The following is a 23,287-nucleotide window of genomic DNA, read 5'->3' as shown; positions in this document are numbered from 1 at the left end:
TGGGCGTGTCTGGCCACTTACGCCTGTTTTCAAAGTTTCGGCAGTGAAAACTTACTCCAAACTAACTTAGAATGGAGTAAGTGAAGATTTTTGTACGCTCGGAAAAACTTTGTCTACACTTTAGAAAATCAGGCGTAGGTTACAAATTAGGCGTAGGGAACGAGGTGGGGGGGGGGGGAAGGGAAGTCATTAAATTCTACAATCAATCCTTAGTTATATTTATACAAATATTATACAAATAAATCCAACCTGAATAAAAATTTATAAGCAAAGAAAAGATTAAATAAACCATGTTCCTACCTGTGTGAAACAGCAGCAGCCTTCGAGCTGCTGTGCTTCAGGCAGGCCTTTCATGTTGGAGACAAGCAGGGGTGTGGTGTCAGTGTCTCGACGGCAGCCCCAACAGTGGCAGCAAGCAGTCTTCGAGCTGAGCTGCTGTGCTGCAGGCAGGCCTTCATTCTCTTAGTGACTGGCCGGCAGCCGAAGGATCAACACCGGACGCACGCAGCTTTTCAAGGGGGTTGAGGCCATTCGGCCATGGGATAGGAGCGGCGTCAGTGGCTGGCCGGCAGCCGAAGGATCAACACCGGACGCACGCAGCTTTTCAAGGGGGTTGAGGCCATTCGGCCACGCTTAAGGGGCGGCGTCAGTGGCTCGACGGCAACCGAGTCCTCTTAAAAATGGCCGAGTGCCAATGTTTCTTTGACACTGCGCGTGCGCGCACGCTCCAACGCGCACGCGCAGGGTTGCCGGCACCACGTTGGCTCATTTAAATTGGACCCGACCCCACTACTTACAGAATCGGCGCAAGTGTTTGGCTCCACCCCCCGCTGTGAAAGAGCGCGCCGCGCCAAGCTGAGATCGAGCTCCGAGGAGCCGGAGAATATCGAAGTTTTTTTCCAGTGCACTTTTAGGCGCGAAGAACAGGCATCCAGCTTGGAGGTGCGCCGTTTTCGGCGCAGGCCAAAACTTGGGGCCAAAGCTCTGAATGGAAGTCGGCACAGTGCTGTAGTAGAGCAGAGGGTCTTCGGGATATTGATTCACAGGGCATTAAAAACAGCACCTCAGGTTGATAACATTATAAAAAAAAACAGCTAATGGAATTCTAGGTTTTAACACAAGATGTATAGACTATAAAAGCCGAGGTAATGATGAGCTTATATAAAACCTTAAGACCTCAGAGAGTATTGTGTACCGCTTTGGGCTCCACACTATAAGAAGGATATCAAGATTGTCAAGAAGATACAACAAAGATTCCCTTGGATGCTGCCTCGTATGAGCAAATATTAATACAAATAAAGACTTGAAAAATTGGATCGTGAGAATTTAAATTGTTGGTTAGAATAACACAGATTCCAGGTGACGGTGATAGCGGGAAGATCATTGATCTTCCTCAGCTGAAGAGAGTTGGGACTAGGAAATTGCCCTGATGAACTCCTGCAGTGATGGAATTTCTCTTCATCTCAATCCTAAATGGCTGACCCCTTATCCTGAGACTATGACCCTGAGATCCAGACTCGCCTCTGCACCAGTGGCCACATCCCCTGTAGCTCTGCTCCTTCACCACTGAAACCTGGATACATGCCTCCATCACCCCCAGACTTAACTACTTCAGTGTCCTTCATGCTGGCCTCCCTTCCTCCATCCTACATAAACTTCAATCTGTGCAAAACTCTGCTGCACCAATCCTGCCCCATGCTAAATTGTTCTCACCCATCACTCCTGTCCTCGCTGAGCTACATAAGCTCCCTCTTCCACCAACACATTACATTTAAAATCCTCATCTTCATCTTTAAATCCTCCATGGCTTCACTCCACCCTATTTGCTGCAATCTCCTCCAGTCCTATATTACCCCTCCCCGCCTAACTAAACACTCAATTGCTCTGATTCTGTCCCTTTGTACATCATCTCACCCTTTGCCCCACCATTCAGCCTTCAGCCATCTGGATACTACTCTCTGGAATTCCCTCGCTTAACCTCTCCGCTTCTCCACTGCCCTCATTTTAAAAAATCTTCCCAAACCCCATCTCGTTGGCCAAACCGTTGGTCACCTCTCCTAACATCTCCCTCCCTGGCTCAGTTCCCATTTCACTTGTGTCAGTTTGTGAAACGTCTGGAGACATGTTTTATGTTGAAGCCACTATACAAATACAAGTTGCTATTTTTGTCCCATCTCCAGAACTATACTGGGTCCTGGTCAGGGGATGAGAGATTGTTCAATAAAGGGCTCTATGACCGTAAGCAAGAAAAGAATCTGTGTCTGTTACCAAGCAAATCAGGATTATTCTTGATACCTTGGTGGGCGAATACTTCCCTATCCACGTTCCTTAATACAGCCCAGGGCCATTTGCAGTCAACCTCGTCATCACTGCAATGCTGAGAAGACTTGCTACATTTATATGCCTCATGGGCTCCATTAACAACCTTGCCAACTGTGGGGCATTGGTTGGGCTTGGACTCGATGCTGCTTTCTCTTTTACTGGCTTGCCAGCAAAGGAAGGCAACGGAATGCTATTGGGAGGTAGAGTTGTCCCAGCTTCCATGTAACAAGTGAAAGGGCCCTAATAAAAGAAAATCCTTTAGTAGACCTATTAGTTGAGAATTGAGGGGTCCAACCCCTAGATCCCCAGCTGTATACCCGTTATCCCAACATCAATGGCTTGAAAGAAACTCTTGATTAAATAAGATTGCTCTGAAAAGCATGCCAGTAGAAAAAGATGATTTGCTAGCAGGAAATGAGAGAGCCAGGTAGTGTTGTTTTTTTCTCAGTCAAAGTGCAGCAGGCTGACATCCATCTTCCATTCCCAGTAGTACGGCTGTGTTCCTCCCTTCAGGCTCTGCAGTATCATGGATTCTTGAGTTTAATCCGGAGTGGGGGAAGTTTGCTCCGCAGTATGGGGGGGGGGTTGAGTTTGCACCGGAGTATGAGGGGGTGGGGGGGGTGCTGTTGATCCAGAGTATGGGGGGCACGGGGGGGGGGGGGGAGTTTGATCTGGAGTGGAAGGAGTTTGATCTGGAGTGAGAGGAGTTTGATCTGGAGTGGTGGAAGTTTGCTCCGGAGTATGGGGGGTGGGGGGGAGTTTGATCCGGAGTATGGGGAGGGGGGGGGTTGATCCAGAGTATGGGGGGGCGGGCGGAGTTTGTTCCAGAGTGGGGGAGGAGGAAAGTTTGCTCCAGAATGAGGGAAATTTGATCCGGAGTGGAAGGAGTTTGATCCGGAGTATGGCTGGGGTGGGTGGGGGTGAGGGGGGGCAGAGTTTGCTCCGGAGTATAGGGATGTGGGAGAGTTTGCTCCAGAGTGGTGGTTGGGGGGCAGTTTGCTCCGGAGTATGAGGTGGGGGGAGTTTGATCCAGAGTATGGAGGGGGGAAGAGTTTGTTCCGGAGTGTGTCGTGGGGGGGAGTTTGCTCTGGAGTGGGAGGGGTTTGATCCGGAGTGAGAGGAGTTTGCTCCGGAGGGGAGTGGTTTGATCCGTGCTTATCAGCCCACTGTGTTCCTACTGAAAAAGCCAGAAGCTCTACCTGCTCATTTCATTCTGCACTGGGAGATCAGTTGTTTCTGCCAGCAGATATTTGTGGAGGGGAGTGCTCACATTACTCGAAGTGCTGGAAATAAGAGAAAGTGTTACAGTTAGGGCTTGGGCAGGTTAGGTAAGCAATCCAAAACAGTCTTTTAAAAGGCTCACACACGGCTGTGGGCACTGAATATGCCAGCACCATGTCCTAACTACCAGTAACCTCGCAGACCACCAACACAGGGCAGCAGCAAGCCATGGATGCACTGGCTACTGACACTTCAGTCTCTAACCCACCTGCTTGCCTAAGTCCTAACACGGCGGTCTTTTCCCCATCCAATATTGCAAATTCAGAGGGGTCAAAATGAGACTGTAAGAAGAGAAAAACATTAAAGGAGCAGGGAAAGAGAGAGAAAGACGTGACTGGAAAAGGGATAGAATAAAAGGAGGAGACAGACAAAGTGAAGGAGGTGAGAGTCAGAAGTGAAACCAAGTGAATGAGAAGTGAAGGGAGAGCGAGAGAGACAGCAGTGAAGGAGGTGAAACTGTTGTGGTCCAGTCACACCAAAAAAGTGCAACATGCAGTGGGTGCTGAATGTGGTGTTGAATCTAATTCTGCCTGACTCAATGATTAGTCACACTGGATCCAGCTCCCTGCTCCTAAAGGTTGAACACTCCTGATTTAGAACATACGGTTGGAATCTGCTAAAGAGAGACAGATTGACATAGATACTTGGATTCGAGCAGAAATATCTAATCCTAAACTATTGTGTAATTGTTTTCCAAATTCTTCAACTGTGGGCTTAGAGCCAGATTACTTTACCCTCTAATTTCCCTCAGGACTCGATAGCCTGGAGACAAATTAATTGTAAACCTTTTAATGTTGATGCAGAAAATTGATGCAGTCCAGAAACATTTGTTTTTGTTGTCTAATACATTTCTTCATTTTACTATATGTCTTATAATTATTCTGTCTATAATGTTTAAGGTATGATCCAGCCCGAGTCATCGCAGGGGATGATTTTTGAAATTGCACTATGTGCCAGAAGTGGTAGATTAAACCAGTGATTAGAGATCTTCAGTGATTTGAACACAAGAACTAGGAGCAGGAGTAGGCCATTTGACCCCTCGAGCCTGCTCCGCCATTCAATACGATCATGGCTGATCTGATCATGGACTCAGCTCCACTTCCCTGCCCGCTCCCCATAACACTTTATTCCCTTATCGCTCAAAAATATATCTATCTCCGCCTTAAATATATTCAATGACCCAGCCTCTGGGGCAGAGAATTCCACAGATTTACAACCCTCAGAGAAGAAATTCCTCCTCATCTCAGTTTTAAATGAGCGGCCCTTATTCTGAGACTATGCCCCCTAGTTTTAGTTTCCCTTATGAGTGGAAATATCCTCTCTGCATCCAATTTGTCCAGCCCTCTCATTATCTTATATGTTTCAATAAGATCATCTCTCATTCTTCTGAACTCCAATGAGTATAGACCCAACGTACTCAACCAATCCTCATAAGTCAACCCCCTCATCTACGGAATCAACCTAGTGAACCTTCTCTGAACTGCCTCTAATGCAAGTATATCCTTCTTTAAATACGGAGACCAAAACGGCACGCAGTAGTCCAGGTGTGGCCTCACCAATACCCTGTACATTTGTAGCAGGACTTCTCTGTTTTTATACTCTATCCCCCTTGCAATAAAGGCCAACATTCCATTTGCTTTCCTGATTACTTGCTTTACCTGTATACTAACTGTTTGTGTTTCATGCACAAGGACCCCCAGGTCCCTTTGTGCTGAAGCACTGTAATTTTTCACTTTTAAAATTATAATTTGCTTTTGTATTTTTTCTGCCAAAGTGGATAACCTCACATTTTCCCACAATATACTCCATCTGCCAATGTTTTTCCCACTCACTTAGCCTGTCTATATCCCTGTGCAGATTTCTTGTGTCTTCCTCACAATTTGCTTCCCCACCCATCTTTGTATCATCAGCAAACTTGGGTACATTACACTCGGTCCTTTCATCCAAGTCATTAATATAGATTGTAAATAGTTGAGGCCCCAGCACTGATCCCTGTAGCACCCCACTAGTTACTGTTTGCCAACTGGAAAATGACTTGTTTATCCCAACTCACTGTTTTCTGTCAGTTAGCCAATCCTCAATCCATGCTAATATATTACCCCCAACCCCATGAACTTTTATCCTGTGCAGTAACCTTTTATGTGGCACCTTATCGAATTCCTTCTGGAAATCCAAATACACCACATCCACTGGTTCGCCTTTATCCACCCTGCTCATTACATCCTCAAAGAACTCCAGGAAATTTGTTAAACATGATTTCCCTTTCATAAAACCATGCTTGATTGAATTATACTTTTCCAAATATCCTGCTACTGCTTCCTTAATAATGGATCCAGCATTTTCCCAGCAACAGATGTTAGGCTAACCAATCTGTAGTTTCCTGCTTTCTGGCTGCCTTTTTTAAATAGGGGCATTACATTTGCAGTTCTCCAATCTGCTGGAACCTCCCCAGAATCCAGGGAATTTCGGTAGATTACATCCAATGTATCTACTATCTCTGCATCCACTTATTTTAGGACCCTAGGATGAAAGCCATCGGGTCCGGGGGACTTGTCCGCCTTTAGTCCCATTATTTTACTGAGTACTACTTCTTTAGTGATAGTGATTGTATTGAGTTCCTTCCTCCCTATAGCCCCTTGATTATCCCTTATTGGGATGTTTTTAGTGTTTTCTACTGTGAAGACCGATACAAAATATTTGTTCAAAGTCTCTGCCATTTCCCTGTCCCCCTTAATTAATTCCCCAGTCTCATCCTCTAGAGGACCAACATTTACTTTTGCCACTCGTTTCCTTTTTATGTACCTCTAGTAACTCTTACTTTCTGTTTTTATATTTCGTGCTAGTTTACGTTCATAATCTATCTTCCCTCTCTTTATTATTTTTTTAGTCATTTTTTGCTGGCTTTTAAATGTTACCCAATCCTCTGGCCTCCCACTAGTCTTGGCCACATTATATGCTCTTGTTTTCAATTTGATACCATTCCTTATTTCCTTAGCCACGGATGGTTATCCCTTCTCTTACAGCCTTTCCTTTTCATTGGGATATATGTTTGTTGATGCTGATGAATTTGTGCCGAATACGCGAACATCTCAGGATTGACACCACATAGTCAAAACAATGCAGAACCAGTGCACAACTTTTCACTAATTCACTTCTAAGTCAACATTTGAATAATAAATTCTTATTTGCATTACAATATTCTGAGATGTTAGTCTATTCGACACAAATTCATCACCCATGCTCTACTAGTTCATACTGTCCTTCATACTGAGCACCAAACAGCAGATTATGCAGTTATAAAATGGCTTTCCACCTTATTATCTCACTGCAGCTTATGTTTCAAGTTCAAAAGGATAAGACGATATTTATCTCTTGACTGCCATGAATAAAGAAATGTTCTTTGGTTCTGTATTTCCTGGCAGTTCTACATATCAGCATTCAGTGCAGAGTATGGTATTAAGCACGACATTCACAAACCTCAAGGCAGATTAGACATTAGAAAAACATTTTCCCCCACAGAATAGTGAACATGAACAAAATTTCAAAGAAGGTTGTTGATTCAGGGACAATTAATATCATTTAAAATTTTAATAAAATCATGTCTTTTTTAACTTTTAATTTTTCTTACTTTTTAAAAACAAATTATTTTTTCTTAATCTATAACTATTATAGTTCTAAAAGGTTTTGGGAGGAGAGGAAAAAAATCTTTATACCTCCGTAGATTAGCCCCCACCCCCCCACCCCCCACCTTCCTCCCGCCCAAAAATTGCAACACAAGCTTATGTAGATTGTCCATATCGATAAATCTGACCGCCAGGCATGATCAGTGAGATTGAAGCGGCAAACCTATTGGTGGAAGCACAGCTTTTTGCAGCTTGGATGGGCTGGATTTAGAAGTACCTGGTGAGAAGTTGGTGCTGGCTGTCGGGACTGATCTATTATTTAATATCCATTGAGCAGAAGAATTGGAGATTATAGAAATATTCATAGCACTATTATTTTTTCCAGGGGAAAGAACATAGTTGGTAATTTTGCAAGTATGTTCTGTCAGAGGGAAACCTCTCCCACTGCTAGAGCAGATCGTAAAATTGTGAATGGGCTGTCCACGATTATTCAACCATTGAAATCAATGGCCAAAAATTGCAGTCAGCGCGCCCACGATTCTTTGATGGCAAGAGAGGTTCCACACTAGAGCACAAACGTGATAAATGACCTTTTAGTGTTTCTTAAAGTAAGGGATGAACAGTGTGGGTGGGAAGTCAACGTTAGAATAATCATACATGGGCCGTTGGATGGATCAGGCTTTATGGTTTGAATGACTTTTTTTTGCTTGTGGTTTATGTTCTTTTAAACTGCTTTTGTGCAAAAAGGAAAGAGGTACAGGTTTTAAAAGTTGAAAAAAAAAGCCTATCAGTAATGAAAAGTTAATGGATGTCTTGTATATTTGTTGCTGATGCACTGAATTATGTTTTGGTTTGTGAATGCATTTTGGCCAAGAAATTCGTCTCTGGCAGTTGCGCAAGACAGGTGATATCGGATTGGTCGCCCATTATATACAGCGCCTGATACTCAGTTTCACCGCCCAAGATGAATTTCTAGGCCCATGTCCCTTGGTGGTAAGTGGATACAAATCTGATTACCTCAGGGATTCCATGAGATCTATTCATATGTCTTGGGGTTCCATGGCTTGTAAACGTATGCCCTAAACTATAGCTTTCTGTGGGCTGAATGCTTTCACCTGGATGTTGTTCTTAGACACGATGGAACACACCAGCATTTACATTCCATCGCTCGTAACTGTTGCAATGAGAGCACGCCAACTGACTTCCAACAAAAATATAGCACATTAAGGTGAATTATAGTTAAAAGTAAGCCAGAAACTGTGCTACACTGTACACTAATATTTCAGAATAGGTCCCTGGTGAGTTAATTCTGAGATCATTTGGGCCAGTAGATTATTAATTTGAATGGAATCCATTGTACTGAAACACATCTCTGAAAGACAGACATCTTTTTAAAATGATGGGGAGCGAAAATAAATCTTATAGGGTGCCTCATCTTGCAGTCCAGGGAATTGAAAACCATCACTCCACTGCTCAGTGACTCAGTCTGAAGGGAATCCCTGGATTAGTGCTGGTTTTCAATTTAGTAGAGCCTTTGGTGTTGTTGGATAATAGCCAATCTCTCCTAAAAAGGGCAGGCAACATGGTTTAACTCAGAACAGTAGATATGCTTATGAATACAGTTTTAATCTGTTAGGGCTGATAGTAAGATGTAAGATTATCATTTGTTAGACCTAATTCATTCATAGATTAATAGGGCTGTTCCTGGGTTTGCAGCAAAACAGGATGAAGAGCTACAATTAATTTGTCTAAATGATCAAACCCATTCCTGTCACTTGCTGTAAATTCACTGCCAAGATAATTTAACAAAGATTTGAATTGGTCACTAATCAATGATAGTGGATTCCACTTATTGGTCTTTTTATTCTTACTTGATGCTAAATGTATTTTTTTCTGAAGACTCAATTATTTCTGAGAGAGACCCATTCATCTTTAGATTTTTTTTGCATTCATCAGTTTCAGGGACATCCGTGCTGGGAAATCGTTATCATTTTCATTGCCCATGATCAGCATCAACCGATCAGTTATGTATTGCAGGGATTAGATGAAGAGTAAATGTCTCTCTGATCTATTGCAATGTTCTGTAAACCAACCTCCGAGTACCCCTACTGTAGCAGTATGAATATTTGCGCTTCCGCCACCTTGTTGTATTTCTAAGTCGGACTGCCAATTTTCTGGTGATTAGAGCTACGGACCCTGACCTACAAGAACTGGATTCAAATGGTTTAAGGTTACTTCAATCAGGATTTTTACAGGAGGCAAATAAACACTTTTATTCCATTAAACTGGGTTGGATTCAAACCTAGGTCACAGAGATGAAAGGGCAGTAAGCTTAACACATTACACCAACCAGTTCATCCAATTCATCTTTTATGTAATAGCTTCCACTTTATATTCAGTTTCTTATTTTTTCATTCTTTTAAATCAAACTTTCATCCACTCTCTACCATTCTCTGTCACAGCATTCAGATGGAAATGTTTATAACTATCTAATAAGGCAATTGTATTGCACATTTTCCACTGGCATGAAGCAAGATTCATTTTCCACTGGCATGAAGCAAGATTCACATTGCATTGAAGAACAGTTCATCTGTACCAACGTTACTTAAATGCAGTTTTTTTCTAACAGGGGGAGGCTGTTTCGCTTTGGCGTTGCACTGTTTGTAGTATATCTGCAGTTAGTACGCAACTGAAATGGTAAACCTTTCAGGTCGTCTCCTGAACACTAAACCTAGGTTTTAATTCCAAAATAACAAAACAATAATGGTTGGAGGCCAGTGTGCAGAGCCTTGTAGATGTGTTAAGTACACATGCACAGAACACTCTCTGCCCTTGTTAGAAAGCAGAATAAGTGGGCAGTATCAACAGACCCTGTGTACTCATACCACTCTGAAAATGGTGTCAAATCAATACCTATATACGATTCAGATTTTACAAGCACCACTTTATGAGTGACTGAGAAAAGTGGCTGTCCATCCTCAGCGGCAGCAGAGGTGCTGGGAATTCCAGAAACTGTTCCTTAGATACTTAAGTGTTGGCTAGCATGAGGTGGACAGTGACAGTGACACAGAGCAGGTTGGTCCTGAGCAACAGTGTGACATTGTGGAGCAAGACATTGCCTGGGGTGGCAGAGGTGGGTAAGGGGTGCGGGCGAGGGGCACGGAGACTACAAGAATAGCAGAGTGAGGGTAGTGGGAGATTCTAATAGCTGGGGAATAGACAACCTTTTCAGCAGCCAGGAGTTCCAAATGGCATGTTGTCTCTCTGGCATCATGGTGAAGGATGTCATGATATGGATGGAAAATGTTTGGAAAGGGTGGAAGAGATGTTGATAGAATAAACAGGAAAAACATATTTCCTGTGGTTGTGGAATCAACGATGAGGGAGGTCACCAATTTAAAATTATTACTAACGGAATGAGGAGAGAGGCTAGGAAGCATTTCTTTATATGGAGAATTCTTGAAGCATTGAATGCTTTGCCATAGGGAGTGGTTGAGGCAGAGACCATTGTCTTTTAAGTGAAAATTGGAAACACATTTAAAGCCAAGAAAAATACAAGGCTATAATGAGAGAGTAGGGCAAAGGGTGTGTTCTGAATTGCTCTAGCAAAGAGCATCCTGGGGGTCACCATTGACCAGAAACTTAACTGGACTAGCCACATAAATACTGTGCTAACAAGAGCAGGTCAGAGGCTGGGTATTCTGTGGTGAGTTTCTCAACTCTTGACTCCCCAAAGCCTTTCCACCAACTACAAGCCACAAGTCAGGAGTGTGATGGAATACTTGCCACTTGCCTGGATGAGTGTAGCTCCAACAACACTCAAGATGTTCGACACCATCCAGGACAAAACAGCCTGCTTGATTAGTACCCCATCCACCACCTTCAACATTCACTCCCTCCACGACTGGCGCACCATAGCTCCAGTGTGTACCAGCTACAAGATGTACTGCAGCAGCTCTCCAAAGCTTCTTCGGCAGCACTTTCCAAACCCGCGACCTCTACCACCTAAAAGGACAAGGGCAGCAGGCACCTGGGAACCCCACCACCTCTAAGTTCCACTCCTAGTTACATACCATCCTGACTTGGAAGTATATTCCTTCATTGTCGCTGGGTTGGAATCCTAGAACTCCCTCTCTAACAGCACTGTGGGAGTAGCTTCACCCCACGGACTGCAGCGGTTCAAGAAGGCAGCTCATCACCACCTACTCAAGGACAATTAGGGATGGGCAATAAATGCTGGCCTTGTTCATGGGATGCCCACATCCCATGAACAAATTTAAAAAAACAGAGACAATGGGCTGAATGGTCTCCTTCAGTGCTGTAAACTTCTAAGATTCTGTAACTTATTGTGTAGTCATGCCTTTTGTAATTCTCATTCTTGCCAGTTTATTTGGTTCTAATGGCAGCAGCAGTGGAGAATAATGGGAAAAATGAGTTTGGGGGGGGGAAGGAACCAACAAAAAAGGGCAGACTGCGTAGCAAAACCAACTAATGCACAGAGCAAAATGCAATTGGAAGCACTTTTGCCAGCGACTCAAACTGTAGTTTTCTTTTAAGAAGCCTACTTTGAGCAGACCAGATCCCAGGACTCCTGATGTGTATATTTTATACGGGTGAGGTGCATGCTGTGAATGGAGCCTTGCTTGAAATCATTTGGCTCGACGACCTGGTTTTAATAGTTGTATAATGTTACAAAGCCTCGTGCTTGCCTGCAATGCAGCCTCATTCTGCGCCACAAAATTATGTGTCACAAAATGTGGCAATCAGCGAATTGGGCCCGCAACCTCCCACATGGCTCCGGGCTGCTGGAGGAACCTCATAAGATCAGCCTTATGCTTTAAGTTTTCCCAAATATGAATATAAAAATAGAGATTTCTTTTGAAAATAAAGTTGTGAGTGCTGCTCCTCTCTGAACAGTTACACTTTCAGTTTGGTACTGATTAAGTGCAATCATTCATAGCCAAAAAGAAAATCAAATGTAACATGTTTCCAAAAATACCAAACTGCAGCTATAATTACAGTTTCTTAAAATATATAGCATGTGGTGAATAATTAGAAATGAGTCATTGTACGGAACTTTTTGTAAAAAGAATTAGAACCAGCTTCAATGCAATACATATTTCAATAGGTTAACGTTGTAGTTCAGAATGGATTTTCTAATTCAGCCCATCATTGGAATATCTTGTGAGATAAAGTAGCAGTTTACAGGAATTGAAAGTACAAACATTCTGAATAAATATGAGTCAGCCAAATTGTTCTAAATTCTCAAACCTGCTCCACGTTGTAAAAGAAATATTGGAAGGAACAACAGCATCTAACATAAATGATTTTCTAAACTAAAACCATGTTAGCAAAAGAATATTGGATTGAACGTTGCTTTCAAACTTCTATTTAGGCAGCAGAAAAAATCTGTTACAGTTGCAGCATCATGTTTGTGAGTCTGCTGTAATTCAAATCCATGGCGTATGAAATCTGTTTGACACAAACTTTTCAAAACACCTTTGCTTTGAAATTGGGCTCCTTTACCATTAGTGTGCAAATGCTGCACGTGTTCAAATGAAATTCATTCATCCAAGTTAATAGCCGTCAAAGGAATTTCACATAAGCACTTGGAGCTAAGTGTTTGGAGCTAATATTTGAAGAGCCCAATTTCAAGACTTAAGTATATGTGTAGAAGTCTATGAAGTGCTTCCTTTGACATAATGGATGACTTTGGAATGCCAACTTTAATCTTACTCAACTACAGTGCTCAGTAACTGTGTGAATGAGAAAGTTATGATTTTGATTCTGGAAATAGTTGCCTAAAAATTCATTGATGCCACATCCGTTTTACAGACGTTAAGCGGCAGCAGTGTGCCGCCCGCCATATTGGATTGGGCTCCTCCATAGGTGCCCAGGGTGCAAGCAGAAATATGTTAAACAGTAACTAAATTTTTTAAATAAAGTTGTAGGACAGTTTTGTGAAATTGGGCTGCCTCAGCCATGTGAGAAATGTGATGCAATCATTGTAGGAGAGTGAAGGGAGGCTGCACAGGGGAGTATTGTGAGTCGTGAGGCTGGAGGTGTGAGCAGAGAGTAAGAGAGCAGTATTGTTACCATGACTACACTGGTAAGGTCATTGAATGTATTTCAGCATTACAGACATGTTCTGGGAGCTAAGGTCCTGGCATGAAACTCTTCTCATTGGCGGAGCAGATGTTGCCTGGAGGGCTTTTTACCCGCGAGGGTCAACAGGAGCTCCCTGCTACTGTCCATTGCCTGAACTAGGGCCTCCAATCTGGCATCAGAGGATCTGCCTGGCCTGTTTGGACCTCTTGCAGCCATTTTTTTTTCAATTTCCTAAGTTTCCCTGTTGGCTGCAGTCAGAGTGCACCTTCCCGTTAAGAGGTGCTAGCTGCCTTCAAGTGGCGTCATAGGCACCCGATTTCTCTTCTCTTTCTCCCCAACCACTCCCCCCCCCCCCACACCCGGCAACAGGCTTTCAGCCAATGAATAGCGTGGGTAATGCTAGCTGCACACCTGAATCATTATAATGAGGCCCCAGCACAAGTTTCCCATAATCCCTGGGACCATGAGTAAGGGCACATACAGCGTGTACTGTTCATTCTGATTCCACATATATTGCTAAATGATGCCATCAGTTTTATGTGCAACTCATGCCCCATTCTTAGTGTAGAATCACTTCCACAAAGTGATTTTGCACAAATTATCCCTGAACTAATGATTTTAGGATGATTTTTGAATGCTTTTCTTAGTGTGTATTGGAAGCAGACATTTAAAGCAATCTGTTCTGTAAGGCACAATGGGCTAGAAATTCGGTATCACCACGGTTGGGGCATTAACTTTTGAGAAGTTGGAAGTTTAGCGCAAGGCGCTAATCAATCTCGCTACCCATTAAAATCAGTAACAGCGCTCAAAGAATGCAGGGGAGCGCTAAATCAGATGCTAATGGCGGAGGTGAGTGGCATTAGGCTCCAAGCAATAATGAATATGAGGTGTTGTGCAATCGGGAGTGAGCATTGGCGAAGGCGCCTTCCAGCCATGAAAGGGGAGGGTCACTGGAGTCTGCACACCAGTCCCCAATGATTCGGGGAGTGCAGAATAGCGATATGCTGTGGGATAAAATGCAAAGTCCTTTAATGGCCCGCAACATTCCAGGGACTAAGCAGCCTTTATTTGGCTGCAGATATATCCTACGCTCTCTGCCACTCATAACTGACCTATGGAACACAATTTCCTTGACAACTGCGGTGCATCCCTTTAAGTAGTGCCCCGCCAGCTGGCTGGTTCACACCTCCATTCCCTGGTGTGTCGGCGCGAGACAGTAAGACGAGGGCAACTACTGAAGTTTGCAGATCAGGCACCCACTGAGTGTTGTACACTCACTGATGTCACGATCTACATAGCGAAAGGTGCTGAGGTGCTAATTGCCATGTGGCGCGGGATTAGCCCCGCTGCGGTGCTACTGCCTAAGTGCCCTGTTAGCGCCCCTGCCAGGTGCTAACTGGGGATGTTAACATGCTGAATTTCTCCCCCAATGTGTATTGATTATTTATCCTAGATGAAGTTATGCATTCATTACCACTTTTTTTCTTAATGGTTCTATTATTGCTTCTATGCTAACTGCTTTTATATAACAATGAGCTCCAGCTAGTCCAGCCATTATAATTTCAATAATGTTGGCGCTTTTACATTGGTCTTAGCAGGGTATTTGCACCACTGGTTCCTGACACACACACCTCATGTGCCTAGAGTAGCAATCCCAAAATCAATTTTCCAGATTCCCTGAATCCAACTGTCAGAAATTCCCAATGGAACGGAACACATCTTCTTGGTGCTTTTCTATTACAGTCCAGACTTTGGGCAAGTAAGCTAACTGTGCCACTCCCCTGCATTCACCTTTGAATATGCAGTCAGTTTTCGCATAAACTGCCTGCATTGTTGAAGATCAACATTTTGAGCATGTGCAGACCTGTCATTACATTTTTACCAGTGCGCATGCATGGTATAGTGATGTCACGATGTCATATCACAATGTTGCTACAAAGAGAGCAGCGGCATGCGTGATGACACTGCATCATGGTGTCACCATCAAAGTGTTCTACTGCTAGAGCAGCATGTTTACTGGTTCCAGCAGTAGTCCATAAATGATTGATGTACCCACCAGATATGCAAGAACCACACAATGGAAGCTAGCAGTAGAAGGCAATTATAAAGTTTACATTGCAAATTAAACGATTAGATTGATGGATGTAGGGACAAAAGACAACAGTCAAATTAAGTTAGCTTGTTTTCAAGTTACTGCTTTTAGATGCCTTCTCATTTCATGGTATGACATATTCAAATAAAATGGCACAGAATAATGCAGAATACTTTACCATACAACTTGTACATCTTGGTGGAATAATTCACCTGATTTTTCACTGGTAATAAAGTTGTGTGCAGTGTCTCTTCAGAATCCACCCACATGCATCACCTTTCATTGTTGAAAATGAAGAAGGCTATTTCTAAATATACTTTTTAATTCTTTGTGGTTATCCACTCTTAATTGTGCTCAAACATTTCTTTCAGATGGACAACAGATATGGGAGGTAGAGGCAACAGTGGATAAAGATAAAAGCCAGCCAGTAAGTATGAAGCTGAAAGGGCATTTTATATTGAGACCTGCAGTGCACAAGTGATGAGAATCTGATGAGGAAAGGATTTTCCATAAACAATTTATAATAGAGAGATGGCTTATTCCAGTGAAATAAATATTAAGCTTTCTAACCTATCCCAATGTGTCAAAAACTAATGAAAAGTTGCTGATAACTTTATAGATTTTTAAATAAAGATCTTTCTATTAAACTGCCGTCAACTAAAACAGTATTCGTCAGCATTATAGAGGATTCAGAACTGGCCAAAAAGGTGCACAGTTATATATCAGAAGATACTAGATTTTAGGCAGACTATAACAAATGTTCTTTTCTAATTAAATGGGGATTACAATGATGTAGAATGTTAATCTTTTGAGGGCTTATCTATGAATTTTGCTATTTTGTTTTAAAGAATAAGGCATAGCGCTATCATCATAGATCATCTACACGCACAGGGTCACCTTCCATTTTTAAGCTGATGACACCCAGTTCTACTTCTCCAGCACTTCCCACAAACCCCACCACTACTCTCCCCATCCATAGGCCCCTGCTTCGACTGAACCAGGCTGTGCTAAAACCTGTTTGGCCTAGACCTTAGCTTCAAGCCTCACATTGTACACATTCCCAAAGCTGCTATTCCCATCTATGTAATATCACCCCATGTCTGTCCCAGCCTCACCATCATTGCTGTTCAATGCCTATAGTGTGACTATAGCACTGCTACTGAGTAACATACAGTTATATGTACTTAAAGAAAGCTGTCAACAATGATAGAGCACAACTATATTCCACTCTAGGGTGCAATTAGTTTTATTGCAGCTTATTACTGTATTAATGCAGCTTTCCTTTCCAGCTGCACACGAGAGAAAATGTGAATCTAATTTAATCTATCCATGTATTGTTCACTTACCTAACTTTCTCAAACTTTCCATGACTGAAGTTGAGCAGTATTTTCAATTTTATGGTTTTTTGTACAGAAACAAGTCACTTTTCTCAATCTCTTTAGACTCTTCCACTATACAACATGCAGTTTATCACTTCCTAAGAGCGCAGATCTGCAACCTGCTACTAGATCTCTGTCAATGACCGGCCATAACTGAATTGCATGAATCTAGTGCTGTGATTTCTCAATCCCTAAGAGCGCAGATCTGCAACCTGCTACTAGATCTCTGTCAATGACCGGCCATAACTGAAATGCATGAATCTAGTGCTGTGATTTCTCAATCCCTAATTGAATAACTATATTGTTTCCAGTCAAAGCCCAGATTGAGTGCATGACCACGGTTTGAAATTCACCATATGGGTGATTCTCGGCACAAAATGGCATCAACCATTCCATGGCACTCAGTTTCTAAACCTTTCCCTTAAAAACCATTTTTAAAACAATTAGAATGGTGGACCAGTAATGGATTACCCATTTACAACTCCACCATTCTTTGTGATGTTTACCTACCACACACACAAGACAAAAATTGTACGATAGCTGATATGCAGACTGAGTCCTCCATCCAACCCTGTCAGAGCTGCACTGAATTACTGATATGAAAAAGTCTGTAGCTATGATACTTCTATGAGGATCTGGTGTTCGCAGAATTGTCTATTGCTAGCAAACGCACCCAGAGAGGATAGTTGTGCAGCGAGTATCATGATGGTACACAAGCTACCATCCCACAGTGGTCTCAACAAAGGTTGGATGCGGAGCTCTGTGATGTTTGACAAAAGGAACAATAACCACAGTATGAGTATTTCAGATGAATTACTGCTCAGGTTTATACTCTGAGTACTACAACCATAATTTTAGTAATTTATGGAAGAAATATTCCATTAAAGTGGCTGCAGGTAGTTTTAATAAAAACTAAACGCTGTTCGCCATATTTTTCAAAATATGACAGAAAACATATGAGCAGGGCACTATATCATTGCTGCATTTTCACCTTCTGCTGTTTTTCTGTTTAGAGCATTCTCTTTGTTGAAATTCCACGCTATCGGAACCAGCATATCCACACACCAGCCAAAGTGAACTTCTGTGTTGTTAATGGAAAAAGGAAAAGGAGCCAACCACAGAGATTTACATATCTCCCTGCAGGTAAATGACTTGGCGAGGTGCCAATTTACCTCTCACCCAAAAAGTTTCATACAGCTGAACCCGGAAAGACGTTCAGGTTCAGCCAAAGTCAAGTTGGATGAAACACGCTGTCTATCTGGCTTAAACAGGGGCAAGGGGATGAGGAAAATCTGCCCCAAGGAGTTGAATAAGAAACCAGCTGCAGTCTGAACCATGTCTCCAGGCTAACTCAATACAAATGTTGCCAAGATTTTTTTTTAGCTATCTCTAAAGCTTGAGGAAGGAGCCAAGCCACATTCAAACAAATACATATTGTGCACATTTTCTTAGTTATGTGCATGACTGATGATTAGTTTTTCTTGAAGCTGAAAGTTAAAATCCAGGGAGTCCCAGCAACTGTTTTCGGGTATTTAATCAGCTGGGGCTGTTGAGCAATTTTTGTTGATTTGAGTCGAATTGAGTTGGGTCAGTTGGAACCTTGAGAGAAATAGGTTAGGCCAAGTTTAGCACCTATTGTTAGAAAGACTACAAGAAGAAAGGAATATATAAAGGCTGACTACAAGCTAATAATTTAGTATATTGTGGGGTTTGGTTTTTTGAGAAGCTGAGAACCATATCTTCTGTAAATACATAGATGTATTATGTTAGTGTTAGACATTTGTTTATTCATCTATTGTTGCATGAAGTAACTTGTTAGTTAGTCTGAAACAAGGTCTGATGTTGAGATACTTTTTGAAGATAAGAGAAGGATCCTGTGGAGGCACAGGAAAGATCCCGTACCTAAAGCAATTTAGTGGTTTTATGCTTCTTATCCTGGGCTTGATATCAGAAACATACAGGTATAATGTCCCAAAACCGGAAACCTCGAGATCAAGGCCATTCCGGTTTTCGGGTTTTTCTGGATTTCGGAGAAGAAATCCGACGTCCCAAATCTGGAAACCGCTGGGCCGACCTTCGTATATTTCCAGATTTCAGAACCGAAAATCGGAGCAGATGGCATGAATCCGGAAACCTCGTGGATCCTTGGGCCTAGTTTCGGGTATTTCCAGATTTCAAAGCATTACATCCAACGGCCTAAATCCGGCAACCTCAAGGCCGGGCCGGGCTGCGTATTTTTTTGTATTTGTGCTTGGAGAAGGGTATGTACAGCTTAAAAGTGTGGTTTTCAGGAAATATATCCAGATTGCGGACAACGACTCTTGCAATCTGCACAATGTCTGGTTTTTGGACAATTCCGGTTTATGGAACTCTGGCTTTCAGAAATTCTACCTGTATCTAGTTATCAGGACCAGTGAAAATACATTAAAAACTTTAAGCAGCTATGATTCACTTATGAGAGTGATCTGAAATACAGAAGCTGAAGTACCTAAGTAAGAAAGGCAGAGAAAGTCCTAAAACATTTTTGAAAGGTTAGCTCAATTAGCAATAGCTTTCCTGATGTGTGTCTCATTGAATGGAATGCAATAGGGCAGTTTAAGACCAACAATGGAATACCATTGAATATCCTGGCACATTTCTATGATGCTATCTTGCTATTTATATCAAGACATGTTTACATTAAAAATAAATATTTTTCATTGATCTTGAAAAGGAATATTCTAAACTTTGAAGCTCTTTAATTGCACGATAGTCATGTGAATTAATGCAATCAGATGAGAAATCCCTTGAGCAGTGCTCCCAGGTGAAACATTTGGGCATAGAAATTTGATGGTGCCACGTCTGTTTTTCAGAGGCTAAACAGGGACCTCCAAAATGGCAGGCAGGAATTGCATGCTCATTTTGTGCCAGAAGTGTGCTGCCTGCTATATTGGTACAGCTAAAAAAACTAGGCATCCAGCGCTTGTGCCTAAAACAGGACTTAGGCCCTTTGCATATGCAAATAAGAGGCCTATCACCTGTTAAGACCCTCAGTACACAATTAGATTGCCCTGAACATAGGCGGTGCCAGGCCGGCTGCACTCAGGGAAACCGCATGCAGCCCAACCCGTGGTCCTTAAAGGGACTTCTGTAAGCCACCAACATAATGGTAAGTTTAAACAAAATGCGGACCTGAATGTGGAACTGGGAGGTGCAGGAGTGTTCCACCCAGTTCTATATTAAAACCACAGGTCACTGCCGGGCACATCACAACCTGTCTCCCGGTCCCCTCTCCCTTCCCGATCGTCTTCCCTTCCCCTTTAAGCACTTATCTGTACAGACCAGCACAAAACAAATTTCTAAGCCTTGATCTTTTAAAGATCCAAATATTAAATAGCTTAAATAATTTGTATTGTGACTACATATTGCATAGAAACTGCAATTATGCTAATGCAAACTGAAACTAAATATGCTTGTTATGTAATTTATTTCAGTGCCTATCATTAAAACAGAGCCTTCTGATGAGTGTGAAGACACCATATTCCGCAATGCTGTACATCATGGAAACCTGTCTCAGTTTTATTATGCACCGCAGGTCATGACCTCTGTAATGGTTGCTAACCCCACGTCCTGCCTTGGGGGAAGCATGGCTTCCTGTCGTTCTGGATTCTCTCCACATGATTCTAAATACCAGCAGCAGAATCCAACAGGAGCTATCTATCAGAGATCCAAAGGGGGCAGTCCTAATCATCTTGGCTATCAACCATCTGCAGTGATGGTGCCATCAATTCCTGTAATTCAAGATGCTCACCGATCAGTGTTGGTGCATGCAGGGTCACCTGCCCAGCCTTCTATGATACACCACTCTCCAACCAATCAGTCTTCTACCATAATTCATCATTCCCCAAACAACCATGAGTCGTCTTCCATGATCCACAATTCTCCAACCAATCATCAGTCATCGATGATACAACACTCCCCAACCCATCAGCAGTTATCATCCATGATTAACCGTTCACCAACTAGCCAGCAGTTGAGGTACAGCAGCCACCAGGATTACCAGCACCAGGTGTATTCGGAGAATGATACCCACGTGCCTAATGTGCGGTCCACTACACCACAAGCAATACATCATGTGCAAAAAAGTAGCCCAAATCAGCATCCAGCCGTGATTCAGCAACAGCAGCAAACATCCAATGCAATCCAGAAGGTTTCCAAAAATGTCCCCTCACCAAGTCAGCTTGTCTCATTAATAATGAATCAACAGGAGAAGGAAACTACAGGTACCGAAGTCACAGTGAAGCAGGAACCACAGAATCTGGACCAGGCATACCTGGATGATGGTAAGAACCAATTCTTGTATTAAAGACATTGGTGCAACTAAAGTACAAGAACCTTTTCAAAAGATAAGTCAGATTTTTAAAAAAAACAACATTTTGAGTATCACAAGTCATGTCTTTTTAGTATTATGCTTAAAACAAAATCCTGTACTTCTAAAGATGAGGGTTGACAGTATGACATGGCTAGGAAACTGACTCCCTCTGCTGCGTTTTGCTCATTGACAGCAGCAACTTCTTCCAGTAAAGATATGAAAGGACTACATGCAATGTAGAGCTCTCCCCATGCAGCTCTAAAAATGTACTTGAAGTCTGAACCACAGAAAAGTGCTTCCTCCACACTGTTTGTTCACATTTCATTTCCCACACCAACGTTCCTTATAGTTATCCTAATAGCAATAAATGACAGCAGTTTGTTTTACTGTATTTACTGAGAAAGGAATGAGACTGCCGAATTAATTTCATTTTGGAATTAATAGCCAGCAGAAAGAAGACTGATTATATCTGTCGCAGTTAGATTCAGAGCCATGATTGTGGGGATGAAAGTTCATAGGGCAGAACATTCCCCTTTCTGTCATGCTATGCCAAGCACATTTACACACATACACATTTTATACCATGCAATTTTCATGGTATAAAATGTGTCAGTTCCACCACAGGACTGTGCTTGCCAAGTTAATGATTCATGTCTTACTTATATTTACTTTGTCCTCAACCAATTTGGGACTTTGCACAAGAGTAACATGAAACTTGAAGGTAAGTAAACAGTTGGTTGGTTTGTTATTTTATTCTGAGTTTTCTCATTTGAATGGAATTAACTGGAGAATTATTTTGGACCTCACCATAGTGTAGAGTGCCAGCATGTGGGGAACATTCAATGGTAGATGATTATGATCTCAACCATGCCCTTGCTCTCAGAACCCATTGGTAGCTTCCGATACCTGGCACAGGAGGCAAATAATCAGTTGTACTCCCTCTGGATGTTCTTACATGAGATCCCACAATTGGCATTTGTGTACAGGGAGCCGACTGGGCCCTGTGTTCTAACCCAGTGTGTTACCTAACAATCTGAACATTACATTTCTAGCTGACGTTTGTGTTTAGTTTTTCATGATAGCCTCTAAAACACATGAACACATGCAGTTTTATTAGGTACATGAAGCTCATATGGAAGGATCTGTAAACATGAAGTATGAGAGCTGGAAGGTCCACTTATAACACAGTTCAAAGGTAGCAGGACAAAGATTTGATTCACATCCAAAACTTCTATTGGAAAGTTTTAGAAATCCCAAAAGGTTCAGTGTGGTATGTTTGTAATCTCTCCAGAATAAGTAGCTGAGATTAAAAAAAGATCAATTACATTAGTTCATATTTACAAAACTGAACAATCACAATTTGTTAACTTTGTACCAGATATTCCCTAAAAAGTGTGTCAATTTCTAACATTTAAATGATTATCAGTTAAAATCCTATTTATTTTGGGGGAATTGCTTTCAGTGTATTTGCACATGTGTGACTGTCAGGTGAGGACAGGATTCAGCTTGGCTACGAAGCTCCCAGTGATTGAATATTCTCCAAACACTTTGTGTCAAATCTCATTAATTTCTATCTGTGAATCTTTAGTGAAAAGCTGACCTGCAATTTTGAGCAGATGGGTCGTTCATGGGAGTCATGTGCAGTCAGATACCTTTATCCTCAACAGGAATAATGGATTTTAGATTCCTAGAGATTATTCAGTAGCCACATTTCTTAAACGCCTTGCTTTGCTGACAAATGGGATCACTCATCCAAGGAATCAATCGAGGGTCCAGTTTGGTTTCTGATAATGAAAACCATATCAAATTAATTTTGCTGCTGAATGGATTCACTTTAGTTACTTGTAGCTGAACTCACCCACTCTCATAAATTGTCAGTCTATTTAGACTCACATTTGTCCTCTATTAGAGGATTCTTCTTTGTAGGTAGGAACGTGGTAATAAGCCTAACTGGTGCGATCCATCAGGGCCTAAATAGTTTACATTCATTCTTCTTTTATATTACTTCCACCATTTCCAGTGGAAATAGCTCAGCAATTGTTCTGGTTTCTCTTGTGCCAGATTGGATTTGGCACTACCAAAAACTTTGCATGCGCAACATTTACACATTTGCAGTCAATGCAAACTCACA

The 23,287-nt window shown here is 42.1% G+C and overlaps 1 protein-coding gene across 1 annotated transcript in view; it reads left to right on the top strand.

Annotated features, from left to right (window-relative positions):
• Positions 1 to 23,287, top strand: part of nfatc2a (nuclear factor of activated T cells 2a) — a 161,029-nt gene that overhangs the window by 82,419 nt on the left and 55,323 nt on the right. Inside the window, exons 7-9 of the mRNA XM_070895013.1 lie at positions 15,798 to 15,853; positions 17,819 to 17,948; positions 20,279 to 21,127. Coding sequence (XP_070751114.1) covers positions 15,798 to 15,853; positions 17,819 to 17,948; positions 20,279 to 21,127 — 1,035 coding nt within the window. The remainder of the gene's footprint in view (positions 1 to 15,797; positions 15,854 to 17,818; positions 17,949 to 20,278; positions 21,128 to 23,287) is intronic.

The sequence above is a fragment of the Pristiophorus japonicus genome, chromosome 12 (genome assembly GCF_044704955.1).
Source record: "Pristiophorus japonicus isolate sPriJap1 chromosome 12, sPriJap1.hap1, whole genome shotgun sequence".
NCBI lineage: Eukaryota > Metazoa > Chordata > Chondrichthyes > Pristiophoridae > Pristiophorus > Pristiophorus japonicus.
The sequence above is the reverse complement of the archived record's forward strand: the minus strand, read 5'-3'. Positions and strand labels throughout refer to the sequence as shown.